Source organism: Somniosus microcephalus, unplaced genomic scaffold (assembly GCF_052327205.1).
Source record: "Somniosus microcephalus isolate GS21.2 unplaced genomic scaffold, FLI_Smic_1.0 scaffold98, whole genome shotgun sequence".
Lineage (NCBI taxonomy): Eukaryota > Metazoa > Chordata > Chondrichthyes > Squaliformes > Somniosidae > Somniosus > Somniosus microcephalus.
In genome coordinates, this window is record NW_028225285.1 from 65,159 (window position 1) to 88,979 (window position 23,821).

Consider the following 23,821-nt stretch of genomic DNA (forward strand, 5'->3'; position numbering starts at 1 on the left):
AGTCTGTCCCTCTCAGTGCACACAATACCCCAGATAACCTGCACAATTCATGAAACAATAGCAATCTACCGCCTGTCTATTCACAGTCTGTCCCTCTCTCAGTGCACACAATACCCCAGATAACCTGCACAATTCATGAAACAGAAGCAATCTACCTCCTGTCTATTCACAGTCTTTCCCTCTCAGTGCACACAATACCCCAGATAAGCTGCACAATTCATGAAACAATAGCAATCTACCTCCTGTCTATTCACAGTCTGTCCCTCTCAGTGCACACAATACCCCAGATAACCTGCACAATTCATGAAACAATAGCAATCTACCTCCTGTCTATTCACAGTCTGTCCCTCTCTCAGTGCACACAATACCCCAGATAACATGCACAATTCATGAAATAGCAATCTACCTCCTGTCTATTCACAGTCTGTCCCTCTCAGTGCACACAATACCCCAGATAACCTGCACAATTCATGAAACAATAGCAATCTACCTCCTGTCTATTCAGTCTGTCCATCTCTCAGTGCACACAATACCCCAGCTAGCCTGCACAATACATGAAACAATAACAATCTACCTCCTGTCTATTCACAGTCTGTCCCTCAGTGCACACAATACCACAGATAACCTGCACAATTCATGAAACAATAGCAATCTACCTCCTGTCTATTCACAGTCTGTCCCTCTCTGTGCACACAATACCCCAGATAACCTGCACAATTCATGAAACTATAGCAATCTACCTCCTGTCTATTCACAGTCTGTCCCTCTCAGTGCACACAATACCCCAGATAACCTGCACAATTCATGAAACTATAGCAATCTACCTCCTGTCTATTCACAGTCTGTCCCTCTCTCAGTGCACACAATATCCCAGATAACCTGCACAATTCATGAAACAATAGCAATCTACCTCCTGTCTATTCACAGTCTGTCCCTCTCTCAGTGCACACAATACCCCAGATAACCTGCACAATTCATGGAACAATAGCAATCTACCTCCTGTCTATTCACAGTCTGTCCCTCTCAGTGCACACAATACCCCAGATAACCTGCACAATTCATGAAACACTTGCAATCTACCTCCTGTCTATTCACAGTCTGTCCCTCTCAGTGCACACAGTACCCCAGATAACCTGCACAATTCATGAAACAATAGCAATCTACCTCCTGTCTATTCACAGTCTGTCCCTCTCAGTGCAAACAATACCCCAGAAAACCTGCACAATACATGAAACAATAGCAATCTACCTCCTGTCTATTCACAGTCTGTCGCTCTCAGTGCACACAATACCCCAGATGACCTGCACAATTCATGAAACAATAGCAATCTACCTCCTGTCTATTCACAGTCTGTCCCTCTCAGTACACACAATACCCCAGGTAACCTGCACAATTCTTGCAACAATAGCAATCTACCTCCTGTCTATTCACAGTCTGTCCCTCTCAGTGCACACAATACCCCAGATAACCTGCACAATTCATGAAACAGAAGCAATCTACCTCCTGTCTATTCACAGTCTTTCCCTCTCTCAGTGCACACAATACCCCAGATAAGCTGCACAATTCATGAAACAATAGCAATCTACCTCCTGTCTATTCACAGTCTGTCCCTCTCAGTGCACACAATACCCCAGATAACCTGCACAATTCATGAAACAATAGCAATCTACCTCCTGTCTATTCACAGTCTGTCCCTCTCTCAGTGCACACAATACCCCAGATAACATGCACAATTCATGAAATAGCAATCTACCTCCTGTCTATTCACAGTCTGTCCCTCTCAGTGCACACAATACCCCAGATAACCTGCACAATTCATGAAACAATAGCAATCTACCTCCTGTCTATTCACAGTCTGTCCCTCAGTGCACACAATACCACAGATAACCTGCACAATTCATGAAACAATAGCAATCTACCTCCTGTCTATTCACAGTCTGTCCCTCTCTGTGCACACAATACCCCAGATAACCTGCACAATTCATGAAACTATAGCAATCTACCTCCTGTCTATTCACAGTCTGTCCCTCTCAGTGCACACAATACCCCAGATAACCTGCACAATTCATGAAACTATAGCAATCTACCTCCTGTCTATTCACAGTCTGTCCCTCTCTCAGTGCACACAATATCCCAGATAACCTGCACAATTCATGAAACAATAGCAATCTACCTCCTGTCTATTCACAGTCTGTCCCTCTCAGTGCACACAATACCCCAGATAACCTGCACAATTCATGGAACAATAGCAATCTACCTCCTGTCTATTCACAGTCTGTCCCTCTCACTGCACACAATATCCCAGATAACCTGCACAATTCATGAAACACTTGCAATCTTCCTCCTGTCTATTCACAGTCTGTCCCTCTCTCAGTGCACACAATACCCCAGATAACCTGCACAATACATGAAACAATAGCAATCTACCTCCTGTCTATTCACAGTCTGTCCCTCTCTCAGTGCACACAATACCCCAGATAACCTGCACAATTCATGAAACAATAGCAATCTACCTCCTGCCTATTCACAGTCTGTCCCTCTCAGTGCACACAATACCCCAGATAACCTGCACAATTCATGAAATAGCAATCTACCTCCTGTCTATTCACAGTCTGTCCCGCTCTCAGTGCACACAATACCCCAGATAACCTACACAATACCCCAGATAACCTGCACAATACATGAAACAATAGCAATCTACCTCCTGTCTATTCACAGTCTGTCCCCCTCTCAGTGCACACAATACCCCAGATAACCTGCACAATTCATGAAACTATAGCAATCTACCTCCTGTCTATTCACAGTCTGTCCCTCTCTCAGTGCACACAATATCCCAGATAACCTGCACAATTCATGAAACAATAGCAATCTACCTCCTGTCTATTCACAGTCTGTCCCTCTCTCAGTGCACACAATACCCCAGATAACCTGCACAATTCATGGAACAATAGCAATCTACCTCCTGTCTATTCACAGTCTGTCCCTCTCAGTGCACACAATACCCCAGATAACCTGCACAATTCATGAAACACTTGCAATCTACCTCCTGTCTATTCACAGTCTGTCCCTCTCAGTGCACACAGTACCCCAGATAACCTGCACAATTCATGAAACAATAGCAATCTACCTCCTGTCTATTCACAGTCTGTCCCTCTCAGTGCAAACAATACCCCAGAAAACCTGCACAATACATGAAACAATAGCAATCTACCTCCTGTCTATTCACAGTCTGTCGCTCTCAGTGCACACAATACCCCAGATGACCTGCACAATTCATGAAACAATAGCAATCTACCTCCTGTCTATTCACAGTCTGCCCCTCTCAGTACACACAATACCCCAGGTAACCTGCACAATTCTTGCAACAATAGCAATCTACCTCCTGTCTATTCACAGTCTGTCCCTCTCAGTGCACACAATACCCCAGATAACCTGCACAATTCATGAAACAATAGCAATCTACCGCCTGTCTATTCACAGTCTGTCCCTCTCTCAGTGCACACAATACCCCAGAAAACCTGCACAATTCATGAAACAGAAGCAATCTACCTCCTGTCTATTCACAGTCTTTCCCTCTCTCAGTGCACACAATACCCCAGATAAGCTGCACAATTCATGAAACAATAGCAATCTACCTCCTGTCTATTCACAGTCTGTCCCTCTCAGTGCACACAATACCCCAGATAACCTGCACAATTCATGAAACAATAGCAATCTACCTCCTGTCTATTCACAGTCTGTCCCTCTCTCAGTGCACACAATACCCCAGATAACATGCACAATTCATGAAATAGCAATCTACCTCCTGTCTATTCACAGTCTGTCCCTCTCAGTGCACACAATACCCCAGATAACCTGCACAATTCATGAAACAATAGCAATCTACCTCCTGTCTATTCACAGTCTGTCCCTCAGTGCACACAATACCACAGATAACCTGCACAATTCATGAAACAATAGCAATCTACCTCCTGTCTATTCACAGTCTGTCCCTCTCTCAGTGCACACAATACCCCAGATAACCTGCACAATTCATGAAACTATAGCAATCTACCTCCTGTCTATTCACAGTCTGTCCCTCTCAGTGCACACAATACCCCAGATAACCTGCACAATTCATGAAACTATAGCAATCTACCTCCTGTCTATTCACAGTCTGTCCCTCTCTCAGTGCACACAATATCCCAGATAACCTGCACAATTCATGAAACAATAGCAATCTACCTCCTGTCTATTCACAGTCTGTCCCTCTCAGTGCACACAATACCCCAGATAACCTGCACAATTCATGGAACAATAGCAATCTACCTCCTGTCTATTCACAGTCTGTCCCTCTCAGTGCACACAATACCCCAGATAACCTGCACAATTCATGAAACACTTGCAATCTTCCTCCTGTCTATTCACAGTCTGTCCCTCTCTCAGTGCACACAATACCCCAGATAACCTGCACAATACATGAAACAATAGCAATCTACCTCCTGTCTATTCACAGTCTGTCCCTCTCTCAGTGCACACAATACCCCAGATAACCTGCACAATTCATGAAACAATAGCAATCTACCTCCTGCCTATTCACAGTCTGTCCCTCTCAGTGCACACAATACCCCAGATAACCTGCACAATTCATGAAATAGCAATCTACCTCCTGTCTATTCACAGTCTGTCCCGCTCTCAGTGCACACAATACCCCAGATAACCTACACAATACCCCAGATAACCTGCACAATACATGAAACAATAGCAATCTACCTCCTGTCTATTCACAGTCTGTCCCTCTTTCGGTGCACACAATACCCCAGATAACCTGCACAATACATGAAACAATAGCATTCTACCTCCTGTCTATTCACAGTCTGTCCCTCTCTCAGTGCACACAATACCCCAGATAACCTGCACAATACATGAAACAATAGCAATCTACCTCCTGTCTATTCACAGTCTGTCCCTCTCTCAGTGCACACAATACCCCAGATAACCTGCACAATTCATGAAACAATAGCAATCTACCTCCTGTCTATTCAGTCCATCCCTCTCTCAGTGCACACAATACCCCAGATAACCTGCACAATTCATGAAACAATAACAATCTACCTCCTGTCTATTCACAGTCTGTCTCTCTCAGTGCACACAATACCCCAGATAACCTGCAAAATACATGAAACAATAGCAATCTACCTCCTGTCTATTCACAGTCTGTCCCTCTCTCAGTGCACACAATACCCCAGATAACCTGCACAATTCATGAAACAATAGCAATCTACCTCCTGTCTATTCACAGTCTGTCCCTCTCTCAGTGCACACAATACCCCAGATAACCTGCACAATTCATGAAACAATAGCAATCTACCTCCTGTCCATTCACAGTCTGTCCCTTTCTCAGTGCACACAATACCCCAGATAACCTGCACAATACATGAAACAATAGCAATCTGCCTCCTGTCTATTCACAGTCTGTCCCTCTCTCAGTGCACACAATATCCCAGATAACCTGCACAATTCATGAAACAATAGCAATCTACCTCCTGTCTATTCACAGTCTGTCCCTCTCTCAGTGCACACAATACCCCAGATAACCTGCACAATTCATGAAACAATTGCAATCTACCTCCTGTCTATTCACAGTCTGTCCCTCTCTGTGCACACAATACCCCAGATAACCTGCACAATACATGAAACAATAACAATCTACCTCCTGTCTATTCACAGTCTGTCCCTCTCAGTGCACACAATACCCCAGATAACCTGCACAATTCATGAAACAATAGCAATCTACCTCCTGTCTATTCACAGTCTGTCCCTCTCTCAGTGCACACAATACCCCAGATAACCTGCACAATTCATGAAACAACAGCAATCTACCTCCTGTCTATTCACAGTCTGTCCCTCTCAGTGCACACAATACCCCAGATAACCTGCACAATTCATGAAACTATAGCAATCTACCTCCTGTCTATTCACAGTCTGTCCCTCTCAGTGCACACAATACCCCAGATAACCTGCACAATTCATGAAACAATAGCAATCTACCTCCTGTCTATTCACAGTCTGTCCCTCTCTCAGTGCACACAATACCCCAGATAACCTGCACAATTCATGAAACAATAGCAATCTACCTCCTGTCTATTCACAGTCTGTCCCTCTCAGTGCACACAATACCCCAGATAACCTGCACAATTCATGAAACAATAGCAATCTACCTCCTGTCTATTCACAGTCTGTCCCTCTCTCAGTGCACACAGTACCCCAGATAACCTGCACAATTCATGAAACAATAGCAATCTTCCTCCTGTCTACTCACAGTCTGTCCCTCTCAGTGCACACAATACCCCAGATAACCTGCACAATACATGAAACAAAAGCAATCTACCTCCTGTCTATTCACAGTCTGTCCCACCCTCAGTGCACACAATACCCCAGATAACCTGCACAATACATGAAACAATAGCAATCTACCTCCTGTCTATTCACAGTCTGTCCCTCTCTCAGTGCACACAATACCCCAGATAACCTGCACAATACATGAAACAACAGCAATCTACCTCCTGTCTATTCAGTCTGTCCCTCTCAGTGCACACAATACCCCAGATAACCTGCACAATTCATGAAACAATCGCAATCTACCTCCTGTCTATTCACAGTCTATCCCTCTCAGTGCACACAATACCCCAGATAACCTGCACAATTCATGAAACAATAGCAATCTACCTCCTGTCTATTCACAGTCTGTCCCTCTCTCAGTGCACACAATACACTGGATAAGCTGCACAATTCATGAAACAATAGCAATCTACCTCCTGTCTATTCAGTCTGTCCCTCTCTCAGTGCACAAAATACCCCAGATAACATGCACAATTCATGAAACAATAGCAATCTGCCTCCTGTCTATTCACAGTCTGTCTCTCTCAGTGCACACGATACCCCAGATAACCTGCACAATACATGAAACAACAGCAATCTACCTCCTGTCTATTCACAGTCTGTCCCTCTCTCAGTGCACACAATACCCCAGATAACCTGCGCAATTCATGAAACAATAGCAATCAACCTCCTGTCTATTCACAGTCTGTCCCTCTCAGTGCACACAATACACTGGATAAGCTGCCCAAACCCTGAGACATTCTCAGTGAACCTTTTGTTAAGGGAGGGAAAGGATAAGGGTGCTAATTCCTGCACTCAGCGTCCTGGCAGCTGAAGCACATTCGCCAATGATGGAACGATGTAAACCTGGTATGTGCAAGGGGCGTGAATTGGAGGAGCACAGTTAGCTTGGAGGATTGTGTGGCTGCAGGAGGTTACAGAGATAACGAGGGGGCTTGGACATGGAGCAATTCGAAAATAAGAATGAGAATGTTTATGTCCAGATGTTGCCTGACCGGGAGCCAATTTAGCCCATGGGTAATGGGTAAACAGGATTGATGCGAATTCGGATATGGGCAGCAGAGTGTTAAATGAGCTTGTTTATGGAGGGTATAAGGTGGGAGGTCAGCCAGGAGACCATTGGAATAGTCGAGTCCGGAAGTAACGAGGAGTACGGATGAGGGTTACAGCAGCAGCTGAGCTGAGGAATGGGTGGAGACTGAGAATATGGCAGAAGTGGAAGTAGGCAAACTTTGTGATGGAGAGGATATGGGGTCGGAAGCTCAGTTAATGGTTAAATAGAACGCCAAGTGGAACATCTGTCCATTCACAATCTGTCCCACTCCCAATTCACACAATGCCCCAGATAACCTGCCCAAGGTCTGATACAGTAACAGTGGGACACTTGACCATTCACAGTCTGTCCCACTCCCAATTCACACAGTGCCCCAGATAACCTGCCCAAGGTCTGATACAGTAACAGTGGGACACTTGACCATTCACAATCTGTCCCACTCCCAATTCACACAATGCCCCAGATAACCTGCCCAAGGTCTGATACAGTAACAGTGGGACACTTGACCATTCACAATCTGTCCCACTCCCAATTCACACAGTGCCCCAGATAACCTGCCCAAGGTCTGATACAGTAACAGTGGGACACTTGACCATTCACAATCTGTCCCACTCCCAATTCACACAGTGCCCCAGATAACCTGCCCAAGGTCTGATACAGTAACAGTGGGACACTTGACCATTCACAATCTGTCCCACTCCCAATTCACACAGTGCCCCAGATAACCTGCCCAAGGTCTGATACAGTAACAGTGGGACACTTGACCAATCACAGTCTGTCCCACTCCCAATTCACACAGTGCCCCAGATAATCTGCCCAAGGTCTGATACAGTAACAGTGGGACACTTGACCAATCACAGTCTGTCCCACTCCCAATTCACACACTGCCCCAGATAACCTGCCCAAGGTCTGATACAGTAAGAGTAGAACATCCGTCCATTCACAGTCTGTCCCACTCCCATTTCACACAATATCCCAGACAACCGCACAGTCCTTGTGGAGACGAAGTCCCGTCTTCATGTTGAGGATACCCTCCACCATGTTGTGTGACACTACCACCGTGCTAAATGGGACACATTTCGAACAGATCTGGCAACTGAAAACTGGGCATCCATGAGGTGCTGTGGGCCATCAGCAGCAGCAGAATTGTATTCAACCACAATCTAACCTCATGGCCCGGCATATCCCTCACTCTACCATTACCATTAAGCCGGGAGATCAACCCTGGTTTAACGAAGAGTGCAGGAGAGCATGCCGTGAACAGCACCAGGCATACCGAAATATGAGGTGTCAACCTGGTGAGGCTACAACACAGGACTACTTGCATGCCAAACAACGGAAGCAACATGCGATAGACAGAGCTAAGCGATCTCACAACCATTGGATTAAATCAAAGCTCTGCAGTCCTGCCACATCCCTTGTTGTTTGTGATCTACATAAATGATTTGGATGAGAATGTGAAAGGTATGATCAGTAAGTTCGCAGATGACACAAAAATTGGTGGGGTGGTAAATTGCGAGGAGGAAAGCCTCAGGCTACAGGATGATATAAACGGGTTGGTCAGATGGGCGGAAAAGTGGCAAATGGAATTTAACCCTGAAAAGTGCGAGGTGATGCATTTTGGACGGACAAATAAGGCAAGGGAATACACAATGAGTGGTAGGACCCTAGGAAGTACAGAGGGTCAGAGGGACCTTGGTGTATATGTACATAGATCCCTGAAGGCAGCGGAACAGGTAGATAAGGTGGTTAAAAAGGCATATGGGATACTTGCCTTCATTAGCCGAGGCATAGAATATAAGAGCAGGGAGGTTATGATGGAGCTGTACAAAACGCTGGTGAGGCCACAGCTGGAGTACTGTGTGCAGTTCTGGTCGCCTCACTATAGGAAGGATGTGATTGCTTTGGAGAGGGTGCAGAGAAGATTCACCAGGATGTTACCTGGGATGGAGCGCCTCAGCTATGAAGAAAGACTAAACAGGCTGGGGTTGTTTTCCTTGGAGCAAAGAAGGCTGAGGGGGGACCTGATTGAGGTGTACAAAATGATGAGGGGCATAGATAGGGTAGACAAAGAGGAACTTTTCCCCTTAGTAGGGGGGTCAATAACAAGGGGGCATAGATTCAGGGTAAGGGGCAGGAGATTTAGAGGGGATTTGAGGAGGAACTTTTTCACCCAGAGGGTGGTTGGAATGTGGAACTCAATGCCTAAAAGGGTGGTAGAGGCAGGAACCCTCACAACATTCAAGAAGCATTTGGATGAGCACTTGAAATGCCATTGCATACAAGGCTATGGACCAAATGCTGGAAAATGGGATTAGACTGGACAGGGATGGATGGGCGGCGCAGACACGATGGGCCGAAGGGCCTCTTTCTGTGCTGTAAAACTCTATGACTCTATCCAGTCGTGAGTGGTGGTGGACAATTAAACAGTTAACAGGAGGAGGCTCCAAAAATATCGCCATCCTCAATGATGGTGGAGCCCAGCATGTGAGTGCAAAAGACAAGGCTGAAGCATTTGCAACTATCTTCAGCCAGAAGTGCCGAGTGGATGATCCATCTCGGCCTCCTCCTGAGGTCCCCAGCATCACAGATGCCAGTCTTCAGCCCATTCAATTCACTCCACGTGATGTCAAGAAACGGCTGAAGACACTGGATACTGCAAAGGCTATGGGCCCTGACAACATTCCGGCAATAGTACTGAAGACTTGTGCTCCAGAACTAGCTGCGCCCCTAGCCAAGCTGTTCCAGTACAGCTACAACACTGGCATCTACCCGGCAATGTGGAAAATTGCCCAAGTATGTCCTGTCTACAAAAAGCAGGACAAATCCGACCCGGCCAATTACCGTCCCATCAGTCTACTCTCAATCATCAGCAAAGTGATGGAAGGTGTCGTCGACAGTGCTATCAAGCAGCACTTACTCAGCAATAACCTGCTAACTGACGCCCAGTTTGGGTTCCGCCAGGGCCACTCAGCTCCTGACCTCATTACAGCCTTGGTCCAAACATGGACAAAAGAGCTGAACTCAAGAGGTGAGGTGAGAGTGACTGCCCTTGACATCAAGGCAGCATTTGATCGAGTGTGGCATCAAGGAGCCCTAGCAAAACTGAAGTCAATGGGAATCAAGGGGAAAACTCTCCATTGGTTGGAATCATACCTAGCACAAAGGAAGTTGGCTGTGGTTGTTGGAGGTCATTCATCTCAATCACATGACATCACTGCAGGAGTTCCTCAGGGCAGTGTCCTAGGCCCAACCATCTTCAGCTGTTTCATCAATGACCTTCCCTCAATCATAAGGTCAGAAGTGGGGATGTTCGCTGATGATTGCACACTGTCCAGCACCATTCGAGACTCGTCAGATACTGACGCAGTCCGTGTCCATATGCAGCAAGACCTGGACAACATTCAGACTTGGGCTGACAACTGGCAAGTAACATTTGCACCACACAAGTGCCAGGCAATGACCATCTCCAACAAGCGAGACTCTAACCATCTCCCCTTGACATTCAATGGCATTACCATTGCTGAATCCCCCACTATCAACATCCTGGGGGTTACCATTGATCAGAAACTGAACTGGACCAGCCATATAAATACTGTGGCTACAAGAGCAGGCCAGAGGCTGGGAATTCTGCGGTGAGTGTCTCACCTCCTGACTCCCCAAAGCCTTTCCACCATCTACAAGGTACAAGTCAGGAGTGTGATGGAATACTCTCCACTTGCCTGGATGAGTGCAGCTCCAACAACACTCAAGAAGCTCGACACCATTCAGGATAAAGCAGCCCGCTTGATTGGCACTCCATCCACCACCTTCAACATTCACTCCCTCCACCACCGGCGCACTGTGGCTGCAGTGTGTACCATCTACAAGATGCACTGCAGCAACTCGCCAAAGCTCCTTCAACAACACCTTCCAAACCCCCGACCTCTACCACTTAGAAGGACAAGGGCAGCAGACGCATGGGAACATCACCACCTACAAGTTCCCCTCCAAGCCACACACCATCCTGACTTGGACCTGTATCGCCGTTCCTTCACTGTCGCTGGGCCAAAATCCTGGAACTCCCTTCCTAACAGCATTGTGGGTGTACCTACACCGTATGGACTGCAGCAGTTCAAGAAGGCGGCTCACCACCATCTTCTCAAGGGCAATTAGGGATGGGCACTAAATGCAGGCCTAGCCAGCGACGCCCACATCCCATCAATGAATAAAAAAAAATTAAAAACCTGCCCAAGGTCTGATACAATAACAGTGGGACACTTGACCATTCACAGTCTGTCCCACTCCCAATTCACACAATGCCCCAGATAACCTGCCCATGGTCTGATACAGTAACAGTGGGACACTTGACCATTCACAGTCTGTCCCACTCCCAATTCACACAATGCCCCAGATAACCTGCCCATGGTCTGATACAGTAACAGTGGGACACTTGACCATTCACAGTCTGTCCCACTCCCAATTCACACAATGCCCCAGATAACCTGCCCAAGGTCTCATACAGTAACAGTGGGACATTTGACCATTCACAGTCTGTCCCACTCCCAATTCACACAATGCCCCAGATAACCTGCCCAAGGTCTGATACAGTAACAGTGGGACACTTGACCATTCACAGTCTGTCCCACTCCCAATTCACACAATGCCCCAGATAACCTGCCCAAGGTCTGATACAGTAACAGTGGGACACGACCATTCACAGTCTGTCCCACTCCCAATTCACACTGCCCCAGATAACCTGCCCATGGTCTGATACAGTAACAGTGGGACACTTGACCATTCACAGTCTGTCCCACTCCCAATTCACACAGTGCCCCAGATAACCTGCCCAAGGTCTGATACAATAACAGTGGGACACTTGACCATTCACAGTCTGTCCCACTCCCAATTCACACAATGCCCCAGATAACCTGCCCAAGGTCTGATACAGTAACAGTGGGACACTTGACCATTCACAGTCTGTCCCACTCCCAATTCACACAATGCCCCAGATAACCTGCCCAAGGTCTGATACAGTAACAGTGGGACACTTGACCATTCACAGTCTGTCCCACTCCCAATTCACACAATGCTCCAGATAACCTGCCCACGGTCTGATACAGTAACAGTGGGACATCCGTCCATTCACAGTCTGTCCCACTCCCAATTCACACACTGCCCCAGATAACCTGCCCACGGTCTGATACAGTAACAGTGGGACATCCGTCCATTCACAGTCTGTCCCACTCCCAATTCACACAATGCCCCAGATAACCTGCCCACGGTCTGATACAGTAACAGTGGGACATCCGTCCATTCACAGTCTGTCCCAGTCCCAATTCACACAATGCCCCAGATAACCTGCCCAAGGTCTGATACATAAGCACTGGTACATTTGACCATTCGCACTCTGTCCATATCCCACTGATATCCTCTGCCCTATTTCCCAGTAAATATTAGAATCACGTGAGGATTTGAAGCAGTTCTCAGCTACTAACTGAGTTTTAATTTCTACACACATCTCTATCGAAATTGCCAGTTTAATCTTGCGTTATTTTACTGAATAGTGAAATGGCATTGAGAAGTTGTTTTTATGTCAGTGCAAATACTGAGAACCACTTTCTGTCTGTTCTCTTTAAAGATCTTCAACAGAAACACAAGGAAACACTCCGGGAACAAACTGAAACACTGAGAGTGAACACTATCCTAATAAAGGAGAAGGTTAAGATTTTCCAGCTGGTTGATCGATACGCTGAGCTAACGGTCATTTCTCCTGTTCGAGATCGGACTCTTGTAGAACATGAACTGCTGGCAAGAGGCCGAGACCATGAAGAGTGGAGAGAGGAACATCTCCGGGGAGAGCTGGAAAAAATCCGAACTGATCAATTGTTCCACAGCTGTTTTTCTCAGAGAGGGGGTTTGTTTCAGAAAATCATGGGTATCTTCCGGCGATCCAAATCTGGGAGTTCAGGAGCAGTGAGCGGAGTCCCGGGGATTGGAAAAACAACAATGGTACAAAAGATTGTTCATGACTGGGCCACTGGGAAAATATACCCAAACTTTCAATTTGTTTTCAGTTTTAAATTCCGGGATTTGAACGCATTTAACTGTAGAATAAACCTGAGGAATCTGATACTGGATCAGTATCCTTACTTTGGGAATATTCTTCGGGAGCTCTGGAAGAACCCAGAGGGATTGCTGTTTATATTCGATGGTTTGGATGAATTCAAGGACAGGATCGATTTTGCTGACAATCGGAGAAATACTGAACCTCAGCACAGGTGCACAGATCCTGAAGACTGGTGTGAAGTGTCTGACATTGTGTACAGTTTAATACAGCACAAGCTGCTCCCAGGATGTTCAGTGCTAGTGACCAGCCGCCCCACTGCATTACATTTATTGGAAAAGGCTGAGATCAGTGTCTGGGCTGAAATCCTGGGATTTGTTGGTGAAGAACGGAAGGAATATTTCAACAAGTTTTTTAAAGATCAGACGGTGGCAGCAGCTGTTTTCAAACACGTGGAGGAGAACGAGATCCTGTACACAATGTGCTACAACCCTTCCTACTGCTGGATCCTCGGTCTGTCACTGGGCCCCTTCTTTACACAAAGAGACAGGAATCAGCAGCGAGTTCCCAAGACCATCACCCAACTATATTCCTACTATATTTACAACATTCTGAAAAACCATGGCCGAGAGATTGAAAGCCCCCGTGATGTGTTACTGAAGCTTGGTGAGATGGCCTTCACAGGAGTCTCCGAGAAGAAGATTGTGTTTGGAAATGGAGATTTGATCAAGTACAATCTGCAACCTTCCCAGTTCCTGTCTGGGTTCATGATGGAACTTTTGGAGAGAGATGATTCTGCCCAGAGCGTGGTGTACACATTCCCGCACCTCACCATCCAAGAGTTTGTAGCCGCACTCGCACAATTCCTGACTCCAGATCCCGGGGACATCCTGAAATTCCTCAATGAATCCCACAGCAAGGAAGATGGGCGATTTGAGATATTTCTCCGTTTTGTTGCTGGTCTCTCCTCCCCACAGGCAGCTCGGCCCCTGGAGAAGTTTCTGGGTCCATTTCTTCATCAAACCACCTGCCGAGTGATTGACTGGGTGAAGGAGAAGATTGAAGGACAGATTGGAAACACATGGAGTGAATCTGGTAAAAGGGACCTCCTGAACACATTCCACTACCTGTTTGAGTCTCAGAATAAAGCACTGGCTCAGACCACAGTGGGATCTGTGGAAACACTTACATTTAATAGATTGACATTGACCCCGATTGACTGTGCGGTCCTGTCTCACGTCATTGGACTCTGTGATACAATAAAGGACCTCGATCTAGGAGGCTGCTCCATTCAGTGTGAAGGACTCCAGCGGCTGGGACCCGTACTGCACAAATGCTGGGTTTTGAGGTAACTGTTTATTTGTCTCTAACTGTTGGGTGAATTGTAGAACAGTCACGGATTGTGTTGTTGCTCTGTAATGTAGGGAAACAAACAGTTCAGTTAAACCAGGGAGAAGCGGATTCAACACAAATATGACCAATAATATGATCGGTCAGTAATTCCCTAAGGACTGGAGAATCTAAAATGGATCCTTGTGACCAAGTAGGGATTTTACAGTCTTTATCGGATCAGCAGATACAGGTCACTGAGAGTCTGATAATTTAATTACAATAAATCATATTTAATAAGGCTGGACAGGTAAACATATAAAATATAATCCGGCAGTAAAGATAACATTAATTTAAAATATTTTCCACATCCACCATTTCAACTAGAAACAGGAGAGAAACCCGAGTTTAAATCACTAACAGTTCGATATTTACTCCAATACCGTGCAGGGTGTGTCCTGTCGAGGGGGTAGTTTCCTGGATTGGGAATATTGGGGAATTGGGAATTCTTTCAGCTGTAAATGTTTACAATTATTCACAGTCCTGAACATTGAGTAAAGATTGATATTCAGGATCTTAAACCTGCCGGTGAAAAGGTTCCAATCTAACCGGAGTACAGACACACACCGGCCAGCGGTGGGGCCTCGCACACAGCGGGCGGCTCCTGGGTAAACCAGGGGCAGTGAACCCGAGAATTCCCCATAATCCACCCCCTGTGTGTGAGGCCCCGCTCGGGGAGGGAACTTCCGAAAATTCCCCAAAAACTGTCGGGCCAGTTACACCTGAAATAAATGTAGAGCCAGTTTAATAATGGGAATAAAGTGAGAGATTCCCCTCCCCTATAAACTAGGAGCACAGGGACATTTAAAACTTGTAACGGGACAGAATAAACTCTCTTGCTGCTATTGACAAACATTCACTATAAGCCCCCTGACTCCCACAGCTACCTGGAATACACTTCCTCCCACCTCGCTTCCTGTAAGGACGCTGGCCCATTCTCCCAGTTTTTCTGATGATGCCACGTTCCATCCAGTGCTTCCGACATGTCTTCCTTTTCCCTCAACCGAGGATTCCCCTCTACCGTGGTTGACGCGGCTCTTGACCGTGTCTGTTCTGTTTCCCACACTTCTGCTCTCACCCCTGCCCCTCCCTCCCAGAACCACGATAGGTTCCCCTTGTCTTCACCTTTCACCCCACCAGCCTCCACATTTAATCTCTCCTGTCTTCCACCCTATCACAGACCTTCCCTTTTGTTGTGTCCTCCGCTCCCCCCACCTTTCCCGGCCCCGACACTTGCTTAAACATCTGTTACATCTGTAACTTGTTCCAGTTCTGACGAGGGGTCCTTGTCCTGAAACATTAACTCTGTTTCTCTCTCTCTAGATGCTGCCTGACCTGCTGGGTATTTCCAGCATTTCCTGTTTTTATTTCAGAATTAATTCTCCTTGTTATATAAAATCCTGGGGGGCGGATTTTACAGCAGCAGTGAGCGTTTCACAATATAACTCACCCAGAGTTATTGTACAGATTAATATAATGCACAGAGTAGAAAGCACAGGGAATCACCGCTTTATCATTTAATTCTGAAAAAATCGACCGATTCCCATAAAATCCGGGATTTAAGGAGCAGCAGAACTGAGACAAGTTTCTCCAAACATGACGAGGCCGGTCACTGAGCTCCAGGAGGGTAATTCTGATCATCAGGGAATGAGACCGGACTGAGGGACATTTAAAGGCTCCACACAGACAGCACTTTATTTAATAAATACATTAACGGACAGTCCCTGAATATATGGGCAGTTGGACAGAGTGAGATACATTCCCTGTGAGGGGGGAATTTCGCAGGGGTCAGCGGGTGCGATCAGTGGCGGGTCGGGTGGGAAAATGGATTTTTCCCCAGTGGTTCGGGACCCCGATGTCAACCCGCCACCACGTGCCTTTCCCAAATGTCGGGTCTGTCAGAGCAGAGCAGACCCGACACGTAGCGGCGGGGGAGGCAATTCAGGTCATTATAACCTTGTTAACAGAGGATTACAGTAACAACTATTTTCAGCTCGCCTTCAGAGTTTACATAGAAACATAGAAGATAGGAGCAGGAGTAGGCCAATCGGCCCCTCGAGCCTGCTCCGCCATTCAATGCGATCATGGCTGATCATCCAAATTCAGTACCCTGTCCCTGCTTTCTCCCCATATCCCTTGATCCCTTTAGCCTTAAGAAATATATCCAACTCCTCCTTGAATATATTTAATGAATTGGCCTCTGCTGCCTTCTGTGGTAGAGAATTCCACAGGTTCACCACTCTCTGGGTGAAGAAATTCCTCCTCATTTCTGTCCTAGAAGGCCTACCCCTTATTCTTTAGACTGTGACCCCTGGTTCTGGACTCCCCCGCCATCGGGAACATCCTTCCTGCATCTAGTCTGTCTAGTCCGGTTAGAATTTTATAAGTTTCAATGAGATCCCCTCTCATTCTTCTAAACTCCAGCGAGTACAAGCCCAATCGACCCAATCTCTCTTCATACGTCATTCCTGCCATCCCAGGTATCAGCCTGGTGAATCTTCGCTGAACTCCTTCCATGGCAGGAATATCCTTCCTCAGATGAGGTGACCAAAACTGCACACAATACTCAAGATGTGGTCTCACCAAGGCCCTGTACAACTGCAGCAAGACATCCTTGTTCCTGTACTCAAATCCTCTCGCTACGAAGGCCAACATACCATTTGCCGCCTTAACCGCCTGCTGCACCTGCATGCTTACCTTCAGCGACTGGTGCACAAGGACACCCAGGTCTCATTGCACTTCCCCTTCTCCCAATCTATTGCCATTCAGATAATAATCTGCCTTCCTGTTTTTGACACCAAAGTGGATAACCTCACATTTATCCACGTTGTATTGCATCTGCCATGCTTCTGCCCAATCACCCAACCTGTCCAAATCATCCTGTAGTTTCTCGGCATCCTCCTCACAACACACACGCCCACCCAGCTTTGTGTCATCTGCAAATTTGGAGATATTACATCTAGTTCCCTTGTCTAGATCATTAATATATATTGTGAATAGCCGGGGTCCAAGGACCAATCCCTGCGGTACCCCACTAGTCACTGCCTGCCTCTCAGAAAAAGACCTGTTTATTCCAACTCTTTGCTTCCTGTCTGCCAACCAGTTCTCTATCCAAGTCAATACCTTGCACCCAATCCCATGTGCCTTAACTTTACACACTAATCTCTTATGTGGGACCTTATCGAAAGCCTTCTGAAAGTCCAAATACACCACATCCACTGGTTCTCCCTTATCTATTTTACTAGTTACATCCTCAAAAAATTCCAGTAGATTATTCAAGCACGATTTACCTTTTGTAAATCCATGTTGACTTTGTCCGATCCTGTCACTGTTTTCCAAGTGCTCTGCTATTGCATCTTTTATAATGGACTCTAGCATTTTCCTCACTACCGATGTCAGGCTAACCGGTCTGTAATTCCCTGTTTTCTCTCTACCACCTTTTTTGAACAGTGGGGTAACATTAGCTACCCTCCAATCCATGGGTACTGTTCCAGATTCCATCAAATGTTGGCAGATGATCAGCAATGCATCTACTATTTCTAGGGCCACTTCCTTAAGTACCCTAGGATGTAGATTATCAGGCCCTGGGGATTTATCGGCCTTCAATCCCATCAATTTCCCTAACACCATTTCCCTACAAATACTGATTTCTTTCAGTTCCTCCCTTTCATCAGACCCTATGTTCCTGTGGTCCACGCTGCTCGGGGATCACGTCAGGTAACCAGGGCGGGATTTGAAAGGCCATGGAATCATTTCATTACTTGACAGCTGGAAATGTGCTATAAAAGCTCCCATCTCACAGCTGTTCACTTTCCAAGCTCAGAAGCTGTTGCTTACTGCATTTGGAAGACAGATTGAGCTTTATGCAGGTTGCAAGTGTTTGGAGCAAACTCTCTATCCAGTGTCACCTCATTGGAACAACCTCTCTCACCGTTAACAGATAGCTTCTGATATCTCAAGTTCACCTGCCATCTATTACACCAGCATGGGTCTGGTTTATACTGTCTCACCTTGGGCCTCAGAGTCTCACCACGATCAGCCCCAACACCAGCAGCACCAGGCACACCAACAACAACACCAACCTTCTCCACAACTCCTGATGCTGCACCGCACAGAGGGCATCAACACCCGGCCACATTGCTGACCGGGTCACCAGAGATGGCCTCACCATGGCCAGAATTTCTTCACTTGGTGCTGCTCGCCCTGGATGACACATGATGCGCCAGGTTAACACCAGCCCACACCAACAACACAAAGCATCCCTGCAATGCCCAAACCATTCCTGTCACACTCATCAGCATTGCGGGGGCTACCGTTATGTCTCACCATTCACTGCAACTCACTAAGCCACTTCCAAACATGTACACAAATCTTTCGAAGAACGGAAAGTGTTGAAAATAAAGATTTCAATGTTTGACACCACATTAACCGAAACTTCACATGAACATTGGCTAAAACACACAATTGCCTATCCTTGTGTGTTGTTAGTTGGTATGATTGGACTAGGATGAGGGTGAGTGTGAGGGGTGGCTCGTGAGATGGGGATGTGATAATATAGAGAGAGATGGGTGGAGGTGCAGGGTAAGTTGGTGAGAGTAAGGATGTTCAGGAGTAGGGTGGGGAAGGCAGAGTGATGGGGATGTGATAATATAGAGAGAGATGGGTGGAGGTACAGGGTAAGTTGGTGAGAGTAAGGATGTTCAGGAGTAGGGTGGGGAAGGCAGAGTGATGGGGATGTGATAATATAGAGAGAGATGGGTGGAGGTGCAGGGTAAGTTGGTGAGAGTAAGGATGTTCAGGACTAGGGTGGGGAAGGCAGAGTGATGGGGATGTGATGAGAGGCACAGCCTGATGAGGTTAAGTGAGGCTTTGCAGTAACGTTTTGTGATCTACTGAGATCATTGAAAGGTTTGTGTCACTGCAGGCTGCTCCTCCCGACCACATCCCTGCTTGAGCCCCACTGTGCAATGTGCACCCAGGCTGTGTTGGTCTCTTCCGCCCCTTGAAAGTGACGAGAACCTCCCTGCGGGCTGTGGCTCCCTCCATAATCATCGAGAGGGAGTTCTGGGAGAGCCTGGGTGCAGCCGAGCTCCTCTGTGCTGATGTTGTCAGTGTTTGTAGAACCTCAATACTGTAGAACACAGAGCACAATGGGCAAAGTCAATGTGTGTCATCAAACCCGCTTCCCCCAATTCCCCAGAGCGAGGCCGCGACACCCGACCCCGGCCCCGCCCGACCCTCCGCCGTCCCCGGCCCTGCCCGACCCTCGCCCAGCCCCGCCCGACCCTCTGCCGTCCCCGGCCCCGCCCGACCCTCGCCCAGCCCCGCCCGACCCTCCGTCATCCCCGGCCCCGCCCGACCCTCCGTCGTCCCCGGCCCCGCCCGACCCTCCGCCGCCGCCCGACCCTCCGCCGTCCCCGGCCCCGCCCGACCCTCCGTCGTCCCCGGCCCCGCCCGACCCTCCGCCGTTCCCCGGCCCCGCCCGACCCTCCGTCGTCCCCGGCCCCACCCGACCCTCCGCCGTCCCCGGCCCCGCCCGACCCTCCGCCGGCCCCGCCCGGCCCCCCGCCGCCTCCGGCCCCGCCCGACCCTCCGCCGCCCCCGGCCCCGCCCGACCCTCCGCCGTCCCCGGCCCCGCCCGACCCTCCGCCGCCTCCGGCCCCGCCCGGCCCCGCCCGACCCTCCGCCGCCCGGCCGTCCCCGGCCCCGCCCGACCCTCCACCGGCCCCGCCCGACCCTCCGCCGTCCCCGGCCCCGCCCGACACTCCGCCGCCCGGCCGACCCTCCGGCCGCCGACCCTCGCCCGACCCTCTCCCGGCCCCGCCCGACCCTCTGCCGCCCCCCCCGGCCCCTCCCGACACTCCGGCCGCCCCTCCGCCGGCCCCGCCCGACCGCCGCCTCCGGCCGCCGGCCTCGCCCCGACCCTCTCCCGACCCCGGCCCCGCCCGACCCTCTCCCTCTCCCGGACCCGCCCGACCCCCTCCCGACCCCGGCCCCGCCCGACCCTACCGACCCCGGCCCCGCCCGACCCTCTCCCGACCCCGGCACCGCCCGACCCTCTCCCGGCCCCGCCCGACCCTCTCCCGACCCCGGCCCCGCCCGACCCTCTCCCGACCCCGGCCCCACCCGACCCCGGCCCCGGCCGACCCTCCCCGCCCCCGCCCGACTGTCGCCGATGGGGAAAACCGGGTGATTAATTTCCTGAAGTACTTTCAGTGATTGCTGTAATATCCCAGAGAGAAAAATATATCAGATCCGGGCTTTGATTCTGTTTGTTTCTCTCTCTCTGTTTGTTTTTAGGCTGAATGGCATTCAATTGGGAGATTCAGGAGTGAAACTACTGTCTGCGGCTCTGAGGAACCCGGACTGTAAAATACAGACACTGGAGTAAGTACCAGACTGTGTGAGATTGTGTTTATAATAACTGGATGTCTGACACTGAACATTATTATTAGTATCAGTAATAGTGTTATTAATAAACTCTGGGGATTTACTCTGATTCCTGTTATTTCTCTCTCTGATCCCCAGTCTATGGTCTGTCGGTCTCACAGATTCTTGTGCCGATGATCTCGCCTCCGCTCTCAGTACAAACCGCTCACTGACGGATCTGAACCTGAGTCATAATAAACTGGGAGATTCAGGAGTGAAACTACTGTCTGCGGCTCTGAGGAACCCGGACTGTAAAATACAGAGACTGGGGTAAGTACCAGACTGTGTGAGATTGTGTTTATAATAACTGGATGTCTGACACTGAATATTATTATTAGTATCAGTAATAGTGTTATTAATAAACTCTGGGGATTGACTCTGATTCCTGTTATTTCTCTCTCTGATCCCCAGGCTGGTTAATGTCCGTCTCACAGATTCTTGTGCCGAGGATCTCACCTCCGCTCTCAGTACAAACCGCTCACTGACGGATCTGGACCTGAGTGATAATAAACTGGGAGATTCAGGAGTGAAACTACTGTCTGTGGCTCTGAGGAACCCGGACTGTAAAATACAGACTCTGCAGTAAGTACCAGACTGTGTGAGATTGTGTTTATAATAACTGGATGTCTGACACTGAACATTATTATTAGTATCAGTAATAGTGTTATTAATAAACTCTGGGGATTGACTCTGATTCCTGTTATTTCTCTCTCTGATCCCCAGGCTGGGTGATGTCGGTCTCACAGATTCTTGTGCCGAGGATCTCGCCTCCGCTCTCAGTACAAACCGCTCACTGACGGATCTGGACCTGAGTGATAATAAACTGGGAGATTCAGGAGTGAAACGACTGTCTGCGGCTCTGAGGAACCCGGACTGTAAAATACAGACACTGCGGTAAGTACCAGACTGTGTGAGATTGTGTTTATAATAACTGGATGTCTGACACTGGACATTATTATTAGTATCAGTAATAGTGTTATTAATAAACTCTGGGGATTGACTCTGATTCCTGTTATTTCTCTCTCTGATCCCCAGGCTATGGGATGTCGGACTCACAGATTCTTGTACTGAGGATCTCGCCTCCGCTCTCAGTACAAACCGCTCACTGAGGGATCTGAACCTGGCAAGAAACGACTTCACAGACCGATCTGTCCCCGCTATCCGCTGCCTCATACTGACCTGCCGGAGTCTGGAGCAGATCACGTGAGTGTTTGTGTAAATGTTTAATGTAATAAATAAACTATCAATGGGATTCAGTCACTTTTTTGGGTAATATTTGTCAGTAATTATTATTGAAATATTACCCCCAGTCTCGCGGTTATTTACACTGTTGTTCAATCTGTTTATTTCCTGTTTAATCTTTAATCTGTTTCAGGCTGTGGGGGAATCAGTTCAGTTCATCCGGAGAAAAACAGCTGCAGTTACTTCGGGGAACAAGACGCGGACTGAGTGTGGAAGTGTGAACAGTCCAAGTGATGACCTCACAGCTCCCATTGTGTGACCAATCCAAGTGATGACCTCACTGCTCCCATTGTGTGACCATTCCAAGTGATGACCTCACTGCTCCCATTGTGTGAACATTCCAAGTGATGACCTCACTGCTCCCATTGTGTGACCATTCCAAGTGATGACCTCACTGCTCCCATTGTGTGACCATTCCAAGTGATGACCTCACTGCTCCCATTGTGTGAACATTCCAAGTGATGACCTCACTGCTCCCATTGTGTGACCATTCCAAGTGATGACCTCACTGCTCCAATTGTGTGACCATTCCAAGTGATGACGTCACTGCTCCCATTGTGCGACCATTCCAAGTGATGACCTCACTGCTCCCATTGTGTGAACATTCCAAGTGATGACCTCACTGCTCCCATTGTGTGACCATTCCAAGTGATGACCTCACTGCTCCCATTGTGTGACCATTCCAAGTGATGACCTCACTGCTCCCATTGTGTGACCATTCCAAGTGATGACCTCACTGCTCCCATTGTGTGACCATTCCAAGTGATGACCTCACTGCTCCCATTGTGTGACCATTCCAAGTGATGACCTCACTGCTCCCATTCTGTGACCATTCCAAGTGATGACCTCACTGCTCCCATTGTGTGACCATTCCAAGTGATGACCTCACTGCTCCCATTGTGTGAACAGTCCAAGTGATGACCTCACTGCTCCCATTGTGTGAACAGTCCAAGTGATGACCTCACTGCTCCCATTGTGTGACCATTCGAAGTGATGACCTCACTGCTCCCATTGTGTGACCATTCCAAGTGATGACCTCACTGCTCCCATTGTGTGACTATTCCAAGTGATGACGTCACTGCTCCCATTTTGTGACAATTCCAAGTGATGACCTCACTGCTCCCATTGTGCTAGCATTCCAAGTGATGACCTCACTGCTCCCATTGTGTGACCATTCCAAGTGATGATGTCACTGCTCCCATTCTGTGGCCATTCCAAGTGATGACCTCACTGCTCCCATTGTGTGACCATTCCAAGTGATGACGTCACTGCTCCCATTG

The 23,821-nt window shown here is 48.2% G+C and overlaps 1 protein-coding gene across 1 annotated transcript in view; it reads left to right on the forward strand.

Annotated features, from left to right (window-relative positions):
• Positions 1-23,273, forward strand: part of LOC147083071 (NACHT, LRR and PYD domains-containing protein 3-like) — a 79,357-nt gene extending 56,084 nt beyond the window's left edge. The window contains exons 3-9 of the mRNA XM_085980283.1: positions 13,056-14,829; positions 21,171-21,257; positions 21,399-21,569; positions 21,711-21,881; positions 22,023-22,193; positions 22,335-22,502; positions 22,675-23,273. Of these exons, the coding sequence (XP_085836409.1) occupies positions 13,056-14,829; positions 21,171-21,257; positions 21,399-21,569; positions 21,711-21,881; positions 22,023-22,193; positions 22,335-22,502; positions 22,675-22,762 (2,630 nt within the window). The 3' untranslated portion in view covers positions 22,763-23,273. The remainder of the gene's footprint in view (positions 1-13,055; positions 14,830-21,170; positions 21,258-21,398; positions 21,570-21,710; positions 21,882-22,022; positions 22,194-22,334; positions 22,503-22,674) is intronic.
• Positions 23,274-23,821: the final 548 nt, after the last annotated feature.